The 23,818-nt window shown below is 39.0% G+C and overlaps 2 protein-coding genes and 1 non-coding gene across 6 annotated transcripts in view; 1 reads left to right on the top strand and 2 right to left on the bottom strand.

The window, feature by feature from the left end:
• Nucleotides 1–768: 768 nt before the first annotated feature.
• Nucleotides 769–23,818, bottom strand: part of LOC131326361 (putative F-box/kelch-repeat protein At3g17540) — a 45,366-nt gene continuing 22,316 nt past the window's right edge. For 3 of the 4 annotated variants that reach the window (XM_058359118.1, XM_058359119.1, XM_058359120.1), the window contains one exon: nucleotides 769–2,176. In XM_058359118.1, coding sequence (XP_058215101.1) covers nucleotides 1,523–2,176 — 654 coding nt within the window. In that variant the 3' untranslated portion in view covers nucleotides 769–1,522. Of the gene's footprint in view, nucleotides 2,270–4,204; nucleotides 4,489–23,818 lie in introns of those variants that run through there. The other variant, XM_058359117.1, reaches the window with a different exon arrangement.
• Nucleotides 4,621–4,694, top strand: TRNAV-AAC (transfer RNA valine (anticodon AAC)). The gene has a single exon. It is a non-coding gene; the product is annotated as a tRNA-Val (tRNA).
• LOC131327884 (uncharacterized) lies at nucleotides 17,444–22,752 on the bottom strand. Its single transcript, XM_058361008.1, has 4 exons — nucleotides 22,611–22,752; nucleotides 21,599–22,083; nucleotides 18,245–18,645; nucleotides 17,444–18,070 (listed from the first exon to the last, which is right to left on the bottom strand). The coding sequence occupies exons 1-4, from the start codon at nucleotides 22,750–22,752 to the stop codon at nucleotides 17,752–17,754; spliced, it is 1,347 nt and encodes a 448-aa protein (XP_058216991.1). The 3' UTR covers nucleotides 17,444–17,751.

Here is a 23,818-nt window from a genome sequence, read left to right as displayed (position 1 = left end):
TTTGGTTTATTTGTGAGCCCACAACGGTTGTTTGAATCATTTATTCTGCACATACGTTTCACACATCGATAAATATGTGAACAAATTGTCTAAATGTAAGGTTGAAGTCTACAAGATAAAGGCAAGAGCGATGCGAAAGGTGGGGGACATATATGAAATGTGAGTAAGGAAGGGTTAAAGATTGGATAACTCGATGACGCTGATAAGAACACATAACGGTACTGATCCCAGCATAATGGTATTAGAAATACCAAACCTTATGTAGTGGGAATAGCTTTTAACTGTCTTGAATTTGAAAAAAAAAAATTGAAAAAAAATTTAGAGTGTGCAAATTAGTGTAGCAATTAGAAACCGATCCGCGAACCATTAAGGGACTGTTGTGTAATAGAAACTGACCGACACAAATGCAATCATAATTATATTAGGATGTAGCGGTATCGATAAACGCAAGAATCGATGCATACGTACGGGCCGACACGCTACCTATATAACAACAAATATTTAAAACTTTAGGCATTTCATAGCAGTCAGCAATATAACTTGAACCTAGACTCCTTGTTTAAAATATAAGAAAGTTGGACAAGGGTGGGGTTCTAAGGCCTTGAGCCGTAACATGACAGATGTGAGATCAGTCAACACAGCTTCATACCAAATAGTAACAGAGACGAGATCCGATACCAGATCTGGGAAGGCATACAAATCTCAATTTTTACGATTTGCAATTATCCAGATTTTGTTAAACTGAACAAAACAGATAGATAAAGAGAGTGAGAAAACACGAACGACGTTGTTAACTTAAATAAGAAACACATCCAAGGTTTATTAGCTGGGATAGTCTCGCCTTCACTTGCACAAACAAACACAGGAAGTTCAGGAATAGATAATGCTGACACGAATAACATTAAGACATGAATTTCCGAAGTACCAACAAAAAATGAACAACATTAAGACACAGATTTTGATCTATGGCCACTACAACTACAACTACTGCTACTAGTGAATTGTTACCTCGGTGGGTGTCGGTGATTCAAGGCTTTGGGTATAACCACAACAAAAACCCTTCAGGGTACGATACGCCTTGCCCCCAACTTTGAAGAAATTTCCAGTCTTGACATTGAAAGCAAAGCAGTAGCCTCCAATACCTAATGGCGTTGAAACATACAAAACCAGCACATCACCCTTGTTCACCCAAGCAACTGGGGCAAAAAAAAGAGCTTCATCCCTTGAAGGAGGGAACGAGGCATGATCCATGCCGGTTAATAAATGTTGAGCACCAAAGTCGATTTTGTAGAGCATCCTCCACTCACCAGTCATAGGATCAGACAAGACAAAAATATCCGCCAAACTTCTACAATAAGTCATCACCGAGCAACTTTAGAGTTCTTTCTCTCTACGTAAAGGATAGAAGTACGAGTATGAAAACTCCAAACTGCTGGGCTAGGAAACTCAATAAATAATTCAGATTCCACATCCAAAGCAACAACAGACTTTTCTCGATGATCAGCCCAGTAGAGAAATTGTCCTACAGATAATGGACAATCTCTGACCATACTCCAACCTCGATCAGACAACTTTTGATCGGTTTCCATGCATGATCTTTGCCCAGAGTTAACATCATGCAATTGTGTTTGCCCCCATCAGGCCCATAGGTGCACAGCACTTTATACTCCATCTTCGAATAAGCACAAGCAAATGAGATACAAGAGCCATCTGGATGGCATTTAAATGGAGGAACAGTTACCGTTTGCTTCGTGAGAGGATTAGCTACATGCAATGTTGAAGGATCATGTGGATTGCAAAACAGTACTAGCCCATTGCAGGTAGACAAAACCCGGTTAGGAAACATAAAATTTATCTCTATAGCTGTAGCACTCATTTCCCCAAACTCTGCAAATTCACCAGTATGTGGAGTATAGGAGTATTGCATTAACAAGCTGGAACTGGAACGAAGGAGTTGTTCCTTGCAGAAGAGAGGATCGTGGATGATTTCATACCACTGCCAACAAACGTACCTCGTTGATTTGTAAAGAACATAGGCCGGAAGACAAACAAGGATGTCGAATATCAGCTCATCAGGCAGAGAAGATTCACCGCTCATCTTCTTTTTCTTCGAACAGGGAACCAGTTTATAGTTTTTGCGACCTGCTCTCCCATTTAGAACTGCTCCTGCAGTCATCTAATGAGGATACAAGAAACTACAATACAACCTTGATGACGAATCCACCAAGGACACCCAACATTGAATCAAACACAACATGATCCTCATAAGCTGAAAAAGCAATACATAAGATCATCTAAAAACAAAAAAACCCCGAGTACATTCACAGTCCATAAGAAAAATGGACCAAGACACAGGAAAAAATTTGCTTTCAGAATCACATAAGAGAATAGCTGCCTGGGTTCAAAGTTATCAGGCATTTGCAACACATCCTGATAGCAGAAATGTGAGAGTTAATATGCACATGCATTACGAACCCATACACACGTACATGAAGCAACTCCAATGGATTGATTTCTAGGCTTTCACACACGCACACACTCACTTATAGGTACTATTGGAGGAAATTTTGTTGAAATTGATTAGTTTAACATAGAGAACACATGCAGAATCTATATTGGGCGTCTGTGGCATTCAATCAATTATGATCCCTTTCTTAAAAGTCTTGATACTACTGCCCCATACTTTGAAACGCATGGTATTTGGTACACTAGAGACGCTAAAACGAGAAACATATGCCGGCAACTAATTGTTAGGAGAGTTTTATCCGAGGATAGTACTTGACTATGGGATACTAAATAAGGATCCGACAGGAATTTGTTTCCGTATTAGAGAAAACAAAAACGAGAAAAATGAAACGCAACCTATATAAACCAACACTAGACAGTATAAAATCGCTGCAAATAGTAGTCTCGCCTCAATTAGGAACCAATTTCAATGGATGGTCCCGGAGCAGCAAATCTCATATTTGCGGGCATCATCACTTACATTAACTTGTTAAGACTATGATAGGGCTCATAGCAACTTATGTTCTTCAAATTATAGGTTGTTTATATGATTTGGTACAGCAGAATCAAGGCACCAATTGGGAGGAGGAGGTGGAGGAGTGTAACCATGGATGCATCGAAACTAGATTGAAAAACTCAAAGAAGGAAACTGAGGCTGAAAGTGAGAATTCATTCTTTACCAGCAACAGAAGGCAATGTCATTCATGGCCTTTACCACAGATTCAACAAGCTTAACCTTTACATCCAACCTTTTTAGGCTCTGCCCCCTTGGTCTATTGCCATTGTTGTTAGGTTTCTGAGATGAACTTCAACTTTTAGTGATTGAATAGCCAACCATGTTATGTCTGTTGCGGATGATTTCTTGCATGCAAGGCTTCAGAACGTATAATGAAGGACAATCCATCCATTGAATTAGGCTCCACCCTTGCCCCAACAGTGGTTTTAAACATTGCAGAGATCCATCAACATAATGAATTCATAAGTTTTAAGTGAATCTGAACAGGATCAAAAAAAAAAAAAAAAGGTGAATCTGAACATAACTCGTCCAAATGATGACATTGGTTTAACTAGCAAATTGAGATTGGCAACCAGAAGAGTAGGAATTGAAGGAAGTGTTGTAGCGGAAGAAGAGGGGGAAGAAATTGAACAGAATGATCATAGGGACAGTACCATTGATGGAACTTCGCTCATCAGAGCTCTAGGGCCTCTGCTCTGATAACACGGGGGGAATTTTTCTCTTTAGTGATCTCTCTTGTTTTTTATCAGAAAAAAATTGGTTTGGTGGGGTAAGAGCAGACTACGAGAAGTGTCGGACCGCAACCAACTGGTAATTGGTGTTTTAGAGCGGTCGCATAGAGTGACATTGTGTAACCAAATCCAGAGGGTACCTCGAGCCCAACAAGAAGATTAAAGGGGACAGCAAGGCAAGGATCATGGTTCTTGTAAGTATATATCCCAACTATGTTTACAGCTATACCATGACCAACAACAATATGCAAGCCCACGTCCGTATGGATGAAAGTTGGAGAGAAATCAACAACCAAAATCATGCAAGTGCATATACACACAATTGAACACACACACACACACACAGAGGTTTACTTATGTACAGGCTCAAAGGGTTTGTGAAGCTGTAGAGACTACCAGATATATCCCTTTCCACTGCTAAGAAAGGCAATTAGGATCCGAGTGGAATTACCTGATGATTAGACATACTAGTATCTTGATTCTTGGTACTTGTATTGGGTTACTCGGAGAGCCTTGAACTTCAATTCGGGCCACACGAATGATTTAGCACTTTACTCAGTCCATCATCGTCATCTCAACTGTTGATTTGTGAGATGAACGGCTGAGAGGGTGGGAAGACGCCTGTCCTAAAGGGGTCGGACAGAAGATCTGGACTCATCATCCAGGTTCGACATTAAAAATTTTTTTTTTTGACTTGGTAGAGGTTTCATCATGGGGGAGAGAGAGAGAGAGAGAGAGAGAGGAGAGAGACTGGGTTTTTGCAGGGAGTGACCAAAAAAAAATACTGTTCTGACGGAAAAGGCTTAGCTTTGATAGGAGCAGCATGAAGAGATAGATATAATTAATTTCCGAGTTAGGGAAGCAAATGGTTTCGTGGTGTAGTTGGTTATCACGTCAGTCTAACACACTGAAGGTCTCCGGTTCGAACCCGGGCGAAGCCAATTGTCAGAATTCATCTTTTACAGGTTTTGCTTTCCTTTTTTCCTTGTTTCTCTTACTTCGAAATTAATGTGTAGTGCATTTATCACAAATTTTAAGGGAGAACAATGTGAATTACCATTTTAGTTTTTGTTTTATGGTGGCTAGGGGTGGCAAACGGGCGGGTTTGGGTCAAATTGGGTAAGTTGTTAGTGGGTTGGGTCTTTAATAGGTCATTGACCCATTTAGACCCATTAACTATGAGTCTAATTACCCATATCCAACCCGACCCATTTATTTTAAAGCAAACCCGACCCGCCCATTAACCCAATTACATATATACTAAAAATTATGATCGAAAAATTAGAAAAGTAAAAAAAAATTATGATCGAAACTCATAAATTTTTTCAAAAAGACGAGAATAAGTAATTTTTTTTGTCTTATTGATTTTTTTTTTGTCTTTATTCAAAAAACTCTAAGTTTCGATTAAATTTTTTTACTTTTCCGATTCCTCTCATCAAAACAAATTAATAAGTCACAAAAAGATGACAAAAAACAAAAAAAATGAAAAAAATATTTGAATAAGGACAAAAAAATAAGTCAATTTTTTAATCCAAACCATTTGCGGGACTACCATGAGAGAAATTTATTCACGGCGGAGCACAATTTCACGGGTCCATTCGCGCAATTAATGGATGAGATGTGTTTTCAATTTTGACTGGTCAAAATAATTGTTACCGGTCACAATTGATTTTTAATTCGGACCAGCGGGGGAGAGAGAGAGAGAGAGAGAGAGAGAGAGAGAGAGAGAGAGAAGAGGGGGGGGAGGAGAGAGAGAGAGAGGGAAAAGAGACCAGCGCGGGGAGAGAGAGAGAGAGAGAGAGAGAGAGAGGGGGCAGGGGGGAGAGAGAGAGAGGGAAAAGAGACCAATTGATAGGTCTGGGTTTGGAAAAGAGACCAATTAAGAGATGAAATTTGGTGGGTTACTTTCATTGCCCATTGGGTCATTTAAGTTGACCCAATTGATGCCCAATTATGACCCAACTAATACTGGGTTAGCTGGGTTTGAACCTATTCTTACCCAACTAATAAATGGGTTGGGTTGGATCTATTTTCTAGTTGATGGGTCTGGGTTTGTTAATGGGTCTGGGTTCAATTTGCCACCCCTAATGGTGGCACTAGTCGGAATGTATCATGGCCTCAACTTAAATAAATAGCTCGTGCTATCCGACTGCTTTACGAGATCGTTGTAATCTTCACAAAGTGTCAATTACCGCATTTTGAGATATTTTTCTATTTGATCATATAAGCAAATATTATTTTACATAGAGATACATCGCCTAAAATGTGCGGATAGAGAGGGATAGATTTATTAGGAGAATATTTTCTATATCTTTTTAAAAAGAAATGATTTGATGATTGTAAATTTAGCATGAAGTGATCTAATGGTTGTAGAGGTTGCTCTAATTTATATGCTTAGTTTTGAACAGAAACTGCTATGTTTTATAATATAGACCAGCGGATCGGATACCCGTGCCTAAAGGCACATCGAAATGTATTATAGTCTCAACTAAAATAAATTATTTGTACTATCCGACTATTCTACAGAATAGTTGTAATCTCCACAAAGTGTCGGTTACCATTTTGAGATATTTTCCCACTAGATCATATAAGGCAACATTATTTTACATGGAGATACATTGCTTAAAAAGTGAGGATAGAGAGAGATAGATTTATTCGAAGAATATTCTTTGTATCTTTTAAAAAAGAAATGATCTGATAACTATAACTATAACTATAACTTTAACATGAAATGATCTAACGATTATAGAAGTTGCTCTCATTTATATGCTACATTTTCAACAGAAATCGCTCTGTTTTATACTAATACTAGCGAATTGCCCGTGCCTACGGCACTACCCATCCGATTGGAATTACCTTTTGAATTTCCGTAGTAGCTCAAACACTAAATCGATTCACGAAAGAAATTACTTGAGAGAGATAATTTGATCAATTATAGCTAGAACTAAGTCAACTTCTCCACTAATTCATAGACCCCCCTTGCATGTGCATCAAAAACAACTGTGCTACTTGCGCAGATGTTTTTGCACATATTATGCATATACATTTTTGTGGAGCCTATATCGGAGTCCCACAAAATGATCCGAACAACTCATTTTTTTTAAAAATATTTTTTGGAGGGTTCTTGTATGATTTCTGAGAAAGTCCTTACCGATATCCGTTGGAGCTTATTTTTTACAGAAACCCTCTAAAAAATATTTTAAAATGAGCAGTTCGGATCATTTTGTAGGACCTCGATATGGGCCCCACAAAAATGTATGTGCATGATGCGTGCAAAAATATTTGTGTGGGAATCATTTCTGCATCAAAAACTCTTTCATAAAGATTTCTGAAATATCCAAAAAAAAAATACACACAAATCAAATAGAAGAAATTACATCAGAGAGAGAAAGGGAGGCACTTTTGCCCTACGATTTTTGAAAAAGTTCTTATCGATATCTGTTAGAGCTGATTTTTTTACAGAAACCCTCTAAAAAATATTTTCAAAAAGATGAGGTTTGGATAATTTTGTGGGACCCCGACATGGGCCCCACAATAATGTATGTGCAAAAATATCTGTGGGAATCATTGCTGTATCAAAAACTCTTTCAAAAAGATTTCCGAAATACCCAAAAAAAAATAAAAAAATACACGAATCAAATAGAAGAAATGACATCACACACGAACACACATGAGAGAGAGAGAGAGAGAGAGAGAGAGAGAGAGAGAGAGAGGCGCTGTTCCGCTTAGATTTTTGAATTTTTTGAGCCTAACTTTTGTGGAATCAAAAAAGTATGAAATTATGACTTGTACTCAAATTTTTTTAAAATATCCAAGTTAAAGCCGACTTTGAGCTTTATCTTGTAATATTTTTTCGATTCCTCTCGTCGAGATAAATCAATATTTCAAAAATAAAAAAATAAAAAAATCCAAAAGCCCAAAAATTCCTTAGCAGAATTTGCCTAAAAGAACGCACGGTAGAGATGATTGTGGAGGAATGTCATGTTCTCTGATGGCATTGGTGTAATAAATGTGGGGATGTGGGCACTTTAATTAAATGAGAAGAATGCCTCTCCACCATTAAATCAAATCAATCCCAACCTTTGGATCAACTTGTCTTGTGTGGAGGCCCACACCCTTGTGTTTTATTAGGTAGATAATATATAATATAGACGACATTTATTCTTTTGGTCTGTTTTTTGTGGAATCAAAAAAGTATGAAATTATGACTTGTACTCAAATTTTTTTAAAATATCCAAGTTAAAGCCGACTTGGAGCTTTATCTTGTAATATTTTTTCGATTCCTCTCGTCGAGATAAATCAATAATTCAAAAATAAAAAAATAAAAAAATCCAAAAGCCCAAAAATTCCTTAGCAGAATCTGCCTAAAAGAACGCACGGTAGAGATGATTGTGGAGGAACGTCATGTTCTCTGATGGCATTGGTGTAATAAATGTGGGGATGTGGGCACTTTAATTAAATGAGAAGAATGCCTCTCCACCATTAAATCAAATCAATCCTAACCCTTGGATCAACTTGTCTTGTGTGGAGGCCCACACCTTTGTGTTTTATTAGGTAGATAATATATAATATAGACGACATTTATTCTTTTGGTCTGTTTTTCTTGGGGGTAAATTCTTTTCTCGGTCTATGCATAAACAAAGTAAAGGTAATTAGCCCCACTTTCGTCAAAAGGCCTTTGGTTCAATGGCATCAAGAATGCACTATTTAGGTGTTACGAGAAATGAGATTACTCTGAAAGTTGGGAAAATGACGGCCCATGACGTGTTTCGATAATTAATACCCTCCAAGAACATGCTAAAAACAATTATTAATGCTGAAAATGTCCTTGACGAGTATTAATTATCAAAATATGTCATTGGCCGTCATTTTTCTCCTGAAATTTTGATAATCTTTGTTGAATATTGGCCCAAGACCAATGAGCTTCACGGGAAACAAAACTTTACTGGGTCGAAAAGTTCACAAAGGTGCAATCGTTTTGATGGGATGTCAACTAGCCCACTTAATTCGCAAAAGTTTACTGGGCCGCCTTGTTATGGCCGCCTGGTTTTGATTGATTCGGAGGAAAAGTGGGTTTTACACCTATATTAGGAAGAACTGCCTGTGTAAATGTTCACTTTTTCTCCAAACAAATTGCGTCAAGCCATATTTATGAGATTGATGACGTGGTGTGATGCAATTGGTTTTAAAGAAAAAGTTGGGTTTTACGCCGCCTAGTTATGGCCACCTAATTCTCTTCTTTTTTTTGTTTTATTTGAGAAAACAAACCTATCATATTCTCATTGTTATATTGTTATATGGGAGAAGATATGTATGAATTTACACTATTAATTGTAGGAGTACATAAAAGGGTAAAGTTCGCTTATAACCTCCGTGGTTACACCCCTATGGTTCATTTGTTGCATCTGCACACCTTGTGGTTTGTAAAAAATTACAGATGCTCCCACTTCCGTTCACAAAATCGAAGAGTAGAGCATTTTTGTAAAAAATCATGTCGATTGGACATCAATTACTCAGTGATCGGATCCTTGTTAAAATGCAAGGTAAAGTTAAATTTGAAAATTTACTTCATAATCAATTCTATTCGACCATGAAATTTCTATTTTTCGATCGACTTGAATTCTGGTTTGAATGTAGTACTCATTTTTTTTTTTTGCTCGGCAAAACGAAACATATATATAAACTCGAAAGGGTACATCGAGGGGGCTCGAGTGACGAAAGCTAAACAAACTTACACAAACAATCAGCCAAAGTAGAAAAACAAAACAAAAAAACCACGCCCCTTACAATGACTTCCAACAGAAAATTGGAGGAAAAAACAAACACCTCATACACCACTGCAAACAATCTTTACAGTTTCAACATTCTAATTCCATCCAAAAAAACCTTAAAATCCTCGACCGTGTACACCTTAATGTTGAACTTTGCCTTTATCCACATAGCAACTCTAGCTTTAATCTGCTCGCCCACAACCCTAGCTCCCGATGTGGCGTTGTTAAAAACATAATCATTTCTCGTCAACCACAAAGACCACAAAGTCGCAAAGAAAGTAACTTCCCACAAATTTTTCTCCAAATTTCTAAATCTACTTTCCATCCACCACCCGAAATGAGCTTCCAGAGATGCAGGACACACCCATCTCAAATGCCACCAGTCTAGAATTTGTGACCAAACAACCCACGAAAAGTGACAGTGCAAAAATAGGTGTTGCGGAGTTTCCAAGTGCAGCGAACAAAAAGGGCACAGAGTAGATTGGCCCTCTGGAATCAAATTTCTACCCAAAAGCACAGAACGCGTAGCCACCTTGGATTGCAAAGCCATCCAAGCAAAGATTTCCACCTTAGGAGGGCTAAGGTTCTTCCACAGAGCACCCAACACCGGATTTCTTGAGTGCTCATTGCTTTCCCACTGATTGTACACTGATTTCACCGAGAACCGATTATCCGAGGTCCATCTCCAATTCAAGAGATCACGACAAGATGAGTCCAGAAAAATTGGTTGTAACTTCTGCTTTAATTCCTCCACTTGAAAAGATTCCCAATCGCGTAAATCTCTACTAAAAAACAGATTCCATCTATCCATTCCAATACCACCCGAAATTGCACTGACAACTGCTTCTTTTTGAGTAGAAATTAGATATAGACGGGGATACTCCTCCCTAAGAGTTGTGTCCCCCAACCATACATGGTTCCAGAAAGAAATCTCCAAACCGGAACGAATTTGGATTCGAAAACCCTCCTGGATGATACTTCCGATACACGAGGATACTTCCCCAATTGCACATATATTCCGCCAAAAATTTGAGGCCCTACCAGAGATTGGCATACTAGGAAACCAACAACCCTGCTCCAAATTGTACTTCCCTCTGATCACCCTCACCCACAACGAATTAGACTCTTTATTGAACCTCCACCACCACTTGGCTAGAAGGGACAAATTTTGCACCAACAATTTCTTCACTCCTAGACCCCCATTCTCCTTTTTCTTGCAAATCACCTCCCATTTCCGTTGAATTTTCTCCAACGATTTTGCTACTGCCACTAGCATTTTAAAGATAGACATAAAGTAAATAGGTTGATTGACAAGAGATGAATTGATCAAGGTGAGTTTACCCCCAATAGAATTGTATCTTCCACGCCATACACTTAAACGACGTTCCATCTTTTCAACCACAGGATCCCACGTCTTGACCCTTTTAGGACTAGCACCCAAAGGCAAGCTGTAACGCCCCTCAATTTTGGTCAATAAAAATTTCGTTAAAAATTTGAATTTTATTTGAATTACTTATTTTCTCTTGAATGGCTATATGACTTCTTGTTTATTTTCGTCGTAAATTAGATTTTGGTCGTTAGTTAACTCTCGACTAGAAACCCTAATTGCACTTTGGACCCTCAAGGATCGTTTCTTGACTTATATGCCCTACTTAGCAAGCCTAGTTAGCTTCTAACCGGCTCGATGGAGTAACCAAACTAGAAAGTCACCTAGTCATTTTTCCTAACCGTAGATGGAACGTTTTGCCCATCTTGAACCTTTTGAACCTTTTCAAACCCTAGACTAGAATTGTTTAATTATTTTCTTTTATTGTTTTGATTTTATTCTTTATCCTTTGGACGATAAATGTTAGGGGAACTATTATCCATTGGATAATAGAAATCCAATTCTTTATATTAAAAGAATTTTGAAAGATTTAAACCAAGTACTATAATCTTTTGGAAGTAGACTTTTATAATTACTTTAAAAAGTACTTTTCAATTATTTTACCAATAAAAGTACCCTTGTAGCTATGGACCATTGGACAATAACCGTTAGGGATTCTATTAACCATTAGGGTAATCTTTACCCATTGGACAAAAGCCTTTCCTTTATTTTATTTGGTAAGTACATATATATATATCACATGTGTATTTTCAAAAAGGACATGTAGTCTTTTCCAAAAACTTAGTTTAGTATTTAAAGTACCCGTACCTTATTATCCCTTGGATAATAACCGTTAGGGATTCTATTAACCATTGGGTAATAAGCTCATCTTTCAACCAAAGTACTTAACCCATTAAACTAATATTTTGTTAAGATTCCCGGGAGTACAAAAGTATATTATTTTATTAATTAAAGTACTCGTACTTTATAATTGTTTATTGGGGAAATTTTGACCCTCTAAGACTAAATTGCCCTTAGTACCAAAAGTACCTATTGTTTAAATGTATTCTTACATGTTAGTACATACATATATATACATATATAGCTAGTACATGGGAGAGAGAGAGAGAGAGGAGAGAGGAGAGGAGAGAGCCGTGAGGGAGAGAGAGGAGAGAGGCCGAGAGAGAGACAGAGGGAGAGGGAGAGAGAGAGAAGGAAAGAAGAAGGAAGGAGAAGAAAGATGGGACTTGTACTTGGTGATTCTTCATCTTTTCAAAGATTGAAGATGTATATCTTCCATATCTTCCTCCATTGTCCTCCTTTGTACCAATTTCATTTGTTTAAACCAAGAATCTTGTACCCATGTCTCCTCCATTGCAACATATCTTCCAAGAATCCCATCCAAGGACTAACATAGCCATGCAAGCCTACCATTTAGCCATTGATCTTCCAACCAAGCCTTAACTTCACCCATCAAGCTTTCTATCAAGTATGACAAGTGAAAGAAATCAAAGATGTAGAGAGAGAGAGAGAGATTCGGTTGAGAGAGGGAGAGGAGAAGCCCTTGCCTATAAATAGAAGCTCACTCCAAGCTTAAACTCACACCTTCAACCATTGCTCCAACTTCTCTCTAGAAATTCCAAAAGTTCTTGCTTTCAAAGTTCTAGTTTTCTAGTGTTCTTGAGTGTTCTTGAGAGAAACCACCAAACCACCTCCCAAAACCACCGTTAGATATTTTAAAGTAGCTTAGTTAGTTAGAAAGTTGTTTCTAGGAAAAGAAAGTACAACTCTTTTCCTTTCGAAGCAAAACCGACGCCGTTACGCCGCCGAAATCCAAAACCGACGACCAAATCTTCTTAGCCGACTACTACCGCCAAGAAGCACGGTAGGATATCCTTATCTTCCATCCCAAGTAGTTATCTTTACCTATTTTCCCAAATATAGTCTTGTACCCAATTATAAGTTCGTTAGGAAGAAACTTTAATCATGTTATTTAAAGTAGATAATGTTATCTTTTGTTGAAAGTATATGAAATGCATGATGTTTGTTATTAAGTGATTCAAGCATGTCGAGTAGTTTTAAAATGGATGATCTTGTTAGATTGAATAGTATAATGAATGATATCGTATGTGAAAAGTCTCACCGCGGAGTCTATGCATGAGAAATGAGACACGAAAATCAAGAAAGTAGAAACATGACACCTAGGGTGTGGATAATGATGAGATGTGTTTTGAAACCGCAATGTGGCCGGACTTGGTAGCCCATTGTGTACCCACGATGTGGCCGGACGTGGTAGCCCATCGTGTGGATTGTGAAAACCGCAACGTGGCCGGACTTGGTAGCCCGTTGTGTGTATGAAAACTCGTAATGTGGCCGGACTTGGTAGCCCATTGCGTGGATTGTGAAAACCACAATGTGGCCGGACTTGGTAGCCCATTGTGAAGATTGCCAATGCGGCCGGACGTGGTAGCCTCATTGGTAATATGGCTTGGTTATCCGCGGAGAGGAGCCAATGCAAGTTTTGTGTGCCAATGGGAACCCGGCGCGGCGGAACCATTGTGAGGATACTCGGGAGACCGGCGCGGCGGAACCGAGGTTGGGTGTGTAGCTTGGTTATCCGCGGTACGGAGCCAATGCAAATTGTGTGAGTTAAACAAATGGTTTTTGAAAAGATGAATTGGTATGTGAAAATGTTGACACGGTCTACGATGAGTTGCGTAGGAGAAACTCGGAGAATCTTGGACACCAACGATAGTTATATAGCAATTGCGGATGTGTTATTAATGTTATCTTTTGTAGCTGTGTATACACATATCATGTGAAAATCGATGTGACGTTATAACCTGTTGTTTGTTAGTTATGGGTTAGCGGGTATAGGATTTTTCTATTGAGCTTTCATAGCTCACGGTGTTGCCTTTTCGGTGACCCTGACATATTATATCGGTGGCGACGCTGGTATAATGTGTCAGACTTTGTAGATGAACAGGGTGAACTTTACACCTTGGAGGCATTTGGAGCTGAAGAGCTGGCTCAGATGGAGGAGCAGGCGGAGCTGTAGTTAGGAACCTTAGTTCCCTTCCGTTTGTAATAAAAGTACTCATTTTAAGTTTCTGTTGTAATAAAGAGCTTGACTCAGTTTATTTTCAATAAAATTACTTATTTAACGCCCAGACTCCATTTGATTTTATGAATAAAATGTCTTTTTAACGTACCCAAAATTCGGGGCGTTACAACTGCCCAATTATTTGATTGGAAGGTGATCGACTTTACAACCCATCACTTGAGCTAGGGAAAGCACATCCTGTTGAGGAACTTTAACGCCACATAAAGAACTTTTGGAGAAGTTAATCTTTAGACCTGACATGAGCTGAAAGCATCTAAGGATTCTTTTAATATTAGAAAGCTCCTCCAAGTCATTGTTGCAAAAAAGAATTGTATCATCCGCAAATTGAAGATGCGTCACCGTAACCCCATTAACCCCTATTCTTGTTCCTTTAATAATGTTCCGTTCCTTCGCTCTCTCCAATAGAATGTTAAGCCCCTCTACCACAATATTAAATAGGAAGGGGGATAACGGATCCCCTTGTCTAATACCTCTCTTGATCTTAAATTCCTTTGAAGCAGAGCCATTTACCAATACAGACATAGATACCGTTGAGACACATTCCTTAATCCACCCACACCATTTCACTCCAAAGCCCATTTTAGTTGAAAGATCTAGCAGAAAACCCCAATTGACACAATCGTATGCCCGTTCAAAGTCAATTTTCAAAATTAGCCCCCCTTGCGCACAGTTTTTCCAACTGTGAATAACCTCATTTGCAATAAGAACTCCATCCAAAATTTGTTTTCCTCCTATAAAAGCAGCTTGAGATTCTCCGATTATTAAAGGTAAGTAGGCTTTGATTCTATTAGCTAGCACTTTGGATAACACCTTATACACCCATCCCATCATACTAATGGGCCTATATTCTTTAAAAGATAAAGGACAATCCACCTTAGGAATCAAAGCAACAAAAGTTGAGTTTATACCTTTTGTGAGTCTACCATTAGAATGAAAATCAGAGAAGAACTGCATAATCAAATCCTTCATAAATCCCCAACCTTGCTTCACAAAGGAGAAATTAAATCCATCCGGACCCGGAGCCTTAAGGTTGCTACATTTCTTTTGAGCAGCAAGAACCTCCTCCTCTTCAAACATCCTTTCAAGTCGGACTGAAATTTCAGCTGAAAGTCTCCTAAAAAAAACTCCCCCTAGCACTGGACGGACAGCTCTAACCTCTTTAAAATTAGTGCTAAAATGCTCGACAGCTGCTTCCTTTATCTCCTTCGGATTTTCTACCAATCTACCATTAGCCGTAATTGAACCCATCATGTTTCTTCGGAACCTACTATTGGCAATAGCTTGAAAATACCTTGTATTTTTGTCTCCCAATTTCAACCAATTGATTCTAGACTTTTGCCTCCATAACGACTCAGTTAAGCGAGTAAGTCTCCAAAACTCCGAGTTAGCCCTGCAACGCAGAGCTCTTTCCTCCATATTTAGCTGTCTCTCCTCCGCTAACAAATCGAAATGGTGGGTTTCAGCTTCCACTACTTGCAGAGCTGAGTTAACATCGCCAAATTCCTCTTTATTCCACACCTTGAGTTTATCCTTAACAGCCCTCAATTTTTGCAAGATTTTGAATCCGGCCCATCCACTTACCAGGGTGTTCTCCCACGTTTCCTTTGCAATTGTCATACACCTCGGATTCGACAACCAAATATCCATAAACCTAAAAGGTTTAGGACCCCAATCCCGGCCATCATCATGGAGCACAATCGGACAATGGTCAGATATAGGTCTGTGAAGCCCCCACTGAAGCACTCTAAATTTCTCAAGCCACTGATGGGAAATTAAGAATCTGTCCAAACGATTATGGACCGCTCGATCTTGGAAATTAGTCCAAGTAAATCTCCTTCCCAGCAGAGGGAGATCAAGAAGTTCCATACTGTTACCAAAATCAAGAAAATCCTTCATCCCCCTCTCCATCCTCTGGCAACCTACCCTCTCACTAACCGTTTTAATTTCATTAAAATCACCACCAATACACCAAGGAACTGTCGAGTTAGCCTTCAACACAAGCAATTCCTCCCACACCCCTCTCCTTGCCACCACATCATTAGGGGCATAAATATTTACCACAGAGCAAGGAAAATCATTATTAATTACGCCATGCAACAGGATAAATGATCTGTGGCAAAGAATGCTATCAGCTTTGAAAAAAACTTTTCTCCAAATCACTAATAATCCCCCAGAAGCCCCTGAAGCACCAGAACATGCAAATTCAAAGTCCCCATCCCCCCACAATCTCTGGACCGCCAAAACATTAAAGCTCTCCAACTTCGTTTCTTGAATAAACACCATATCGGGCTTCCTTTTTTTTATCAGCTTGAACAAAAAACTTTTCTTTACCGAACTCCCTAATCCTCTAATATTCCAAGAAATTATCTGCATAAATAACAATCCACCCAACAACAACAACTCCACAAAAAAGATAGAACAAATCTACCCTCCAGGTACTCTCTCACGAACAAGAGAGGATTCCTGAGATTCCAATTCAATCATCTTACGAAGGATTAAATCATCATTAGGGCGGAAATTAATACCTAACTCACCTCCAACAACCATTGTTGCAAGAGCCTCTCGGACGACTTCGGGATTAGTCGGGAGAGAATCCTCCGAGACTGATGAACAGTTGTTGGCCAACATTTCTGGGTTGAGCTCGATTGACTCACTGATGCTCGCCAAGTTCGAAAGTTGCCTTCGTCTCCTACGCCTACATCCAGCGTCTTGGAGGTCCACCACCAAATTGAGGCTAGGCAGTTGGGAACATCTCACAAGGTTCGCCTGAAGATCAAGATCGGCAGCCCTCCCACCAACCCCATATTGAGCCCTCGCCTCACTTTGCATTTCAGAGTGCCCTGCCACATCACCCACCACTATATTACCCTGACTAAAAGAATTAGGCCCACCAAGAAAGGAGCCCAACTTCCTGTTAATACTCCCAGGTCCAATCAGCCTAGCACCTCCGTACTCATTAAGCTCTACAATATGAACGGTTTAGATCCATTTTAATTTTTTTTTTGTAGAAAGGATGGATTGTTTAGATTTTGGGAAGAATAATATAATCAAAGAATAAAATGAGGTCGTATTGGACCTTTAATCATTTTTGTTAACAGCGGAAGCATTTTTTCAGTTAATTGGGTGTATTTGCAATTTCTTACAAACCACAGAGGGTGCGGATAAAAACAAAGTGAACCAGAGGGAGTCTAATTACACATGGGCCAAAACACGGGTATATATAAGTGAACTTTGCCCTACATAGAAGATCGAGAAAGAAGAAGAAGAAGATTGTTGGCACGACATCAACTTGTTGGAGGCAAGAGCGCGCGCGCACACACAAACTCATAATATGAAGAAGATAATACGGAAGAACACTTGGAATACTTTATTCACTCATACTTGACAACAAGATTACATGCAAAGTTATATATAGTAAACACAAAATAACCCACGTGCCACACTCTTAATAGGGACGTTTCACAATCCTAACTCCATTATTTTTACAACTCCCGTATAACTCCCACCAGCAAAACATGAAATGACACGAGGGAAATATAACTCCCTGAATTTATTGAATAACACAAGTTTATTTTCCAACACAACTAACATGGAAATCGATTACAAACAGACAAACATCCATCAAAGCACTCCATATGCCCCACACACACACAGATAGGATTGTGTGATATAATCTCGTGCCATGAGAGATTTGAACAAATTTAACAGTATGAATTAGCTGATCGCAGCCTTACGACCTAGTCTTGTACAACTTTTTCTTTTTCTTGCTTTTTTGGATTGGCGTCTCGTACAGCTTCCTCAAAACTACGCTTAAAGATCGCTGAAGCCTCAAACACGTGGCCTCGGTACGTAAATGCGCAACGAAGCGCAAGACACAGGCCACACAGAGGCAGATACACGACGTCTACGTAAACAATGGTTACCGATACGATGGCTGGCACCACGAAGTAAAAATTGGGGATGTGTGCGTCGACGTCGATGATGTCGTAGGCTTCGGAGCCCGCCACGATCGTGGAGAGGACAGCGACGTACAACGTTGTTATAGCGGCGGTGTACCTTTTTTTTTTTTAATATCAGTAAAGACAATGTATGAGTAGATGGAAATAAATGGAAATATCTAGCAAGAATATGCCAAGAAAGCAGAGAATACAAGACCCTGAAAGCACATGGGCTAACCAGTGGCTAACCAACTGATCGAACAAACCCAAAATGGAATAAGCGGCGATGTACCTGAAGGGCAATGCCATGAAGAAGTCGCTGCTGGTGAACTTGGACAGCTGGATCGCGACCATCTCCACCAGCGATAATAAGGCGGCAAGCAGGGCAGCGCCAGTGTAAAACAAGAAAAGCAGCAGTTCTCGCTCTTTGTCCGTACGATACAGGACCGGGAGGCCGGAACCCCACGGGCTGTCTCTGTTGGTGTCGAAGCCACCGGGGAGAGTGAAAACTGCGGCGTAGTTGACGGTGCCAAAGAGGGCAGAGACGACAAACATGCCGTCGTTCATTGATTTCAGGGCTTTCGCGGCATCTTTTTGTAGGCTGGAGTGGGTATCTTCGAATAGCTCGGTAGCCATCTTCCCGCCGGAGTTTGGGTACCACAGGAGATGAGGAGGAGAATCAAAACATACAAGCTGCATGAATATTGTTGAGAATATAAATAATAAAATTACTCCTCCCTCTGACAGCTTAAACTTTTAAATGAGTTGGTCGTTAACAATCTAATATGGTATCAGAGCAGACAATAGATCCTGGGTTTGAAACTCACTGCCTACTTAATGATTAAAATTTACACGTGTTTAGGATCGCTATTCCCCTTTTTCAACTTGTGGGCTGAGGTGCAAATGATTGTTGCGGGATAAGGTGTCAACATAGTTGGGATGTTATCTTAGCGTTGTGATGCTTTCCCTTAGCCTTTATTTGTACTCTCCTTTCCTCTTCTTTAATAAATTTCTTGTTCGATGTTCCAAAAAAAAAAAAATTTACACGTGTTTAGCCTACTTATGGAGGAGAGTCTAGTTATACAAGATGGGGTGTGTTGAGAATATAAATACTTAAACTTTTAGATGAGTTGATGGTTAACAATCTAATAAATATACAGTAAAATATCGCAAAGGCTTACTATCTCGTTTATGTATCAATTGTTCGTTCCTTTTAAGAATTCTAACTTTTTAAGAAGACGTGAATGTAGTATACTACACTCCCCATTTTCGAAGGAGCAATGTTTTATAAGTCACTTTCAAAGGCATTGATTTTCTAACATTGCCACTGTATATATGATTTACAATCACAGTTGTTACGAAAGCATAGTCTAAAATACTTTTTTTTTTTACTTTTTAAAGTAACAATTTCAAAATGGAAAGATGGACAGGCAATTTGGAAGAGAAAAATTATTACTATATTATCCAATAATGTGCCGGAGGAACCTACAAACAACCGAGGCAAAGCGGTTTATGACTGTTCGTATCAATAAATACAGTAGAATTGAACAACGCAAAAAAATAAAATAAAAAGGAAAATATGGTATGCATCAATGCATGCATTGCTGATCTAGTTAGTAGAGGAATTGTTGCTGCTGATCTAGACCTCTGCCCCTACTGCAATGTTGAGAGGGAATCCCTGGTCCACGAGAAATTTTTCAGTGCCGAGCCGCAGGGCCGGCTCCGGGCTAAGGTCTAAGAGGCCGGTGCCTTAAGCTCCCAATAATGTGTAAAAATTTGGGCCTCCTATTATTTTGGGTATCCATTATATATGTCCAATTTTTTTGGATAGAGCAACACTAGAGGCCCATTTTAATACCCAAACCACTTATTTTACACTTAAGAGACACATGCCTAATGGTTGGGCCCAACTTGCTCAATCAAAGGAAACAAAAAAGGAAAGTAAACGCAGATTACGGGCGGCTGTCTTCATGTAGAGCCCCTTGGAAAATGATCCCATGTGATGGATTCCTATATACTCCTTCCGTCCTATAATGTTTGTCCGGTCCGCAAAACAAGGACGTAAAAATAATACAATTTTTGCAAGAAAAATTAAAAGTTATTTTAACAATTTACAAGATATCGATGAGTTCTTTTAATTCATGAAAAAAATTTGAATTTTTTTTGAGAGAAATGCATTATTTTTTAGTTCCCGTTTTGCGGACCGGACAAATAATTTGGGACGGAGGAAGTAAGTTTTATGCATATTCTACCCTTAACAGCTCTAATCTCCTGAACACACAATAAAATGGAAGAAGATGAATTAGAGATCAAAGAAGAGAAAACAGGATCAAAAATTAGTATTTGTATGGATTTTTTCCTTGTCGAATACATGCATTTGGCTTTGAAAAAATCATTTAACTACTTGTTATTTTATTGTCATAATTTTTATTAAGGGGCCTCATTTCTACGTCCGTCTTAAGCCCCCAAAATCTCAAAGCCGGCCCTGCCGATCGGATATATTTCATGTGGTGTCTGCTCGGCACTCCCGAGCCGTCCGATACACTTTTGAATGGTTTAGATTGAAACCTTCTCTCTCCTCTCACCCCTCCTCTTTCTCTCTCATTTTTCTCTCTCCAAATCTGAGCCATCCAAAATCGCATCGGACGGCTCGAATGTGCCGAACGGGCATCACTTGATATCCACCCGGCATTGAAAAATTTCTCCCGGTCCACCTTCTCTTACTTAGCAATATCTCTTGGAAAATATGGCCTGCATTGGTGCATGGGGGACGACTTGGTTATGCCCTCCAACTCTTCAAGTTTTTCTACAATACCGGGATTTTTACAAATTCAAGAATCTGGAAAAATTATGCTGGCAAGCATGCTTCTCTGCAACTTTGTGGACCATTTGGCTAGGTAGAAATGAAGTGGTAAAGTTTAACAACAAAGTGTGGGAAAATGGAGGAGGTTATTGATTTGGTGAAAACTAGAATGGCCTTGTGAATCAAAGGTGAATGTAATATCATTGATTACTCTATTGAAGACTTCAAAACTCAAAAGGTGCCTAGAAGGTATATATGAGGAGAGTGAAGATATAGTAAGAACCCGGCTTTTCTGCAGTCAACTATAGAGAAGGCCATGCGGTTCAATCTGAACTGTTCATATTGAAAATTAATGGTTCAGATTTGTTGAATTTGTTACCGGTTATAATCGTTTACTTCCGATCATAAATTAAAAATAAATCTGGACCCTTAAAAACTTCATCAAACGACTGCGATCACTTGGACCGCACTTCTGCAGTCCAATACAGTCCAAAATTGGACCGCACACAAGCCAAATTCATATCGTAAATGTGATATCATTGGCTTTTCACGTCGCTTCATGTATCAATATCGATCTAGTGCTTTGGTCTTTTCTTTTTTGCTTCTCGACCTATATACCCTTAAAGTTACGCAGTGGTAACTCTTGCGTACTGCCCCGTAGCAAGAATTCCAAACCCACGGCGGAATTCAACAAAAGTAAAAACAGAATGTTGTGTGCTACAAAACATCGTACATATATGTTTATTTTGTCACAACATTCGGTACGAAAAATTTCGGGGTTCGGGTTCTATGTAATTTAGAATGTAGTGTGAGTAGTGAAGAAATTAGTACAAGGGCTCATACCTTAAACCAGTATACATTCCATGCCATCTGGTTCAAGCTTCCAAAGAGAACTCCAAGATGAGCATTGTCTTTGGCTGCAAAGTGCAAAATGGAGTTTTGATCATGAGCAAGAGCTGCCATCATCCAATCCTTTCTAGCAACGTTCTTCTTCAAGAAGCTGTACATGGTGCAATCTTTATTCTCCACTGCTATGTGAAATATGTTCTTCCCGTTGCAATCGAAGCAATACGCAGCCTCGGGGAATTTCCTGAGGATTTCTTTCACCAACTCTAGAATGCTGTTCTCCGCCGCTTGAAGAAGCAGGTTTCTTCTCGTAGTAATAATTGGCTGATCATCATAAAAGTCATGATTATACCTTCCCCAGAAGTTGGTGTAATGGCTCCAATCTTCTTCATTTGCAATCAACGTTTTGGCTGGTTTCAGTGCACACGCATGCTTTTTCTTTACGTCATGAACTGCTCTTAGCCAACTTAGCCAAGGCACCACTAAGAGCGTCCACAATGTAATAATCAAAATCAAAAAATTATTAAAGTTAATAATATGTGTTTAAAAAAATGCTCACATTGTAATAATCAAAATTAGCAACCTCCTAATCAATAATCAAATTTGGGCATTTGAATAATCAAAAGTAACAATGTGGGACTTCACATTGTTAACTTTAGCAACCCTCTCAATGAATAATCAAAAGTTGACATGACAAATTTTGATTATTCACTTTTGATTATTACATTGCGAATGCTCTAAGTAATCAAATTATATGTGTGGGTTTTGGTTTGTGATCGGCGCTCTCTCTCTCTAACCCTAGCCGTCACACCTCTTTATTTCTTCATTTCCCTCCCTCCTCCTAGGATTTTCACCTTAAAATGGGCGGGGGGCGATCTCCCCTATGGAGTTTTTCTCTTTGTCGGTCTCTAATCGAAATCTCTTTTCCCCTCCTTTCATCACTTTCCACCCTCATCCTCCCCTCACGCCTCCCTACGCCTTAGCCTTCCCGGTTCCTCTACCGTTGGACCTCCTTCATATTCGCCGTTCGCCAATGACTCATCTGGTGGTGGGTTTAGATGTACGGTTGTGGGTGCGGAGCATTTTGTGCATGTTTGGGTCGCCGGAGTTGGAGATCTAGGTTGGTGGATGATGATGGCGAGGTTTTTCATTGTCTTTTTGATTTGCAATCTTTTGCTTATTCTTCTTCCTTTTGTGGAGGTTTTCTCTCCGGTTTCTTGCCGTGAGCTTTTCTCTTGATTGGGTTTCTCCCAGTTGGGTTGTTTTAGGTTGTTTCTTGTTTCCGTAGGAAAAGGATTAGTTGGTTTGGGGCATAATCTGTGAGATGAATCTCCTCCGTCTTGGTTACTTGGTCCTTTGTCTAAGGACGAGTTTTCATCTTGATGTAATGTTTGGTTGGAGTTATAATATCGTCTGTTATCGTTTGGAAAAAAGAGAGAAGGGATGATATGGCTGGATTAGAAGATACTATTTGTTAAAACAATAAGTCTAGTTACACCACATCCAACCACTACACCATCCACTACATGTTTTATACGGCTCATTTTGGGTCCCAAAAAAATACAGAAAAATATTCATAAATTTTAAAATAATATATTATAGGGTCCTGTAAAAAATCAGCTCCAACAAATATCGGTAAGTATTATTTCTTGATTCGTAGGGGCGAAACTATGCAGTTAAACAATTTCGTCCCTACAAATCAAGAAATAATACTTACCGATATTCTTTGAAGCTAATTTTTTACAGAGCCCCATAAAATATTATTCTAAAATTTATGGATATTTTTCTGTATTTTTTTGGGAGCCGGGATGAACCTCATAAAAAATGTAGTGAATGGTGTAGTGGATGGATGGTAATGTATATAGCATATCTCTTGTTAAAATTATTATGCAGTTTTGATGCAATGACTGAAGATTTCGAAAAGGAAACGTAATTCATTCGTCCAACTAATGAAACGTGATTAATCTGTCCAAAAAGGAAATGCAATGACTGAAGATTTCTTTGCATAACATATCCAACTAATTCATCTCAAACTCAATTTTCTTCCTTAATTATTGACGCATTATTGATGGATCTAAAAGGAAAAGACAAATTAACATAGATAAGCATTGTAACTTTTGATTGCCGATAAGAAAAAACATCTATGTTGATCCTATTGATTGAAGGGTGAATGGTGGGGATGAAGGAAAACCAAATTTGTTTTTTTGAAAAAGAACA

Source organism: Rhododendron vialii, chromosome 5a, assembly GCF_030253575.1.
Source record: "Rhododendron vialii isolate Sample 1 chromosome 5a, ASM3025357v1".
In the NCBI taxonomy this organism is placed as follows: Eukaryota; Viridiplantae; Streptophyta; class Magnoliopsida; order Ericales; family Ericaceae; genus Rhododendron; species Rhododendron vialii.
The sequence above is the reverse complement of the archived record's forward strand: the minus strand, read 5'-3'. Positions and strand labels throughout refer to the sequence as shown.

Excerpts from the sequence above, each read along its gene's own strand:
- LOC131327884 (XM_058361008.1), bottom strand. The coding sequence starts at position 22,752 with ATGAAAAACCTCGCCATCATCATCCACCAACCTAGATCTCCAACTCCG. Across the intron at positions 22,084-22,610 it reads GAACGGCGAATATGAAGGAG|TGGTGCCTTGGCTAAGTTGG; the intron begins GTCCAACGGTAG and ends GGACGCTCTTAG. Across the intron at positions 18,071-18,244 it reads TTCATGGCATTGCCCTTCAG|GTACACCGCCGCTATAACAA; the intron begins GTACATCGCCGC and ends AAAAAAAAAAAG.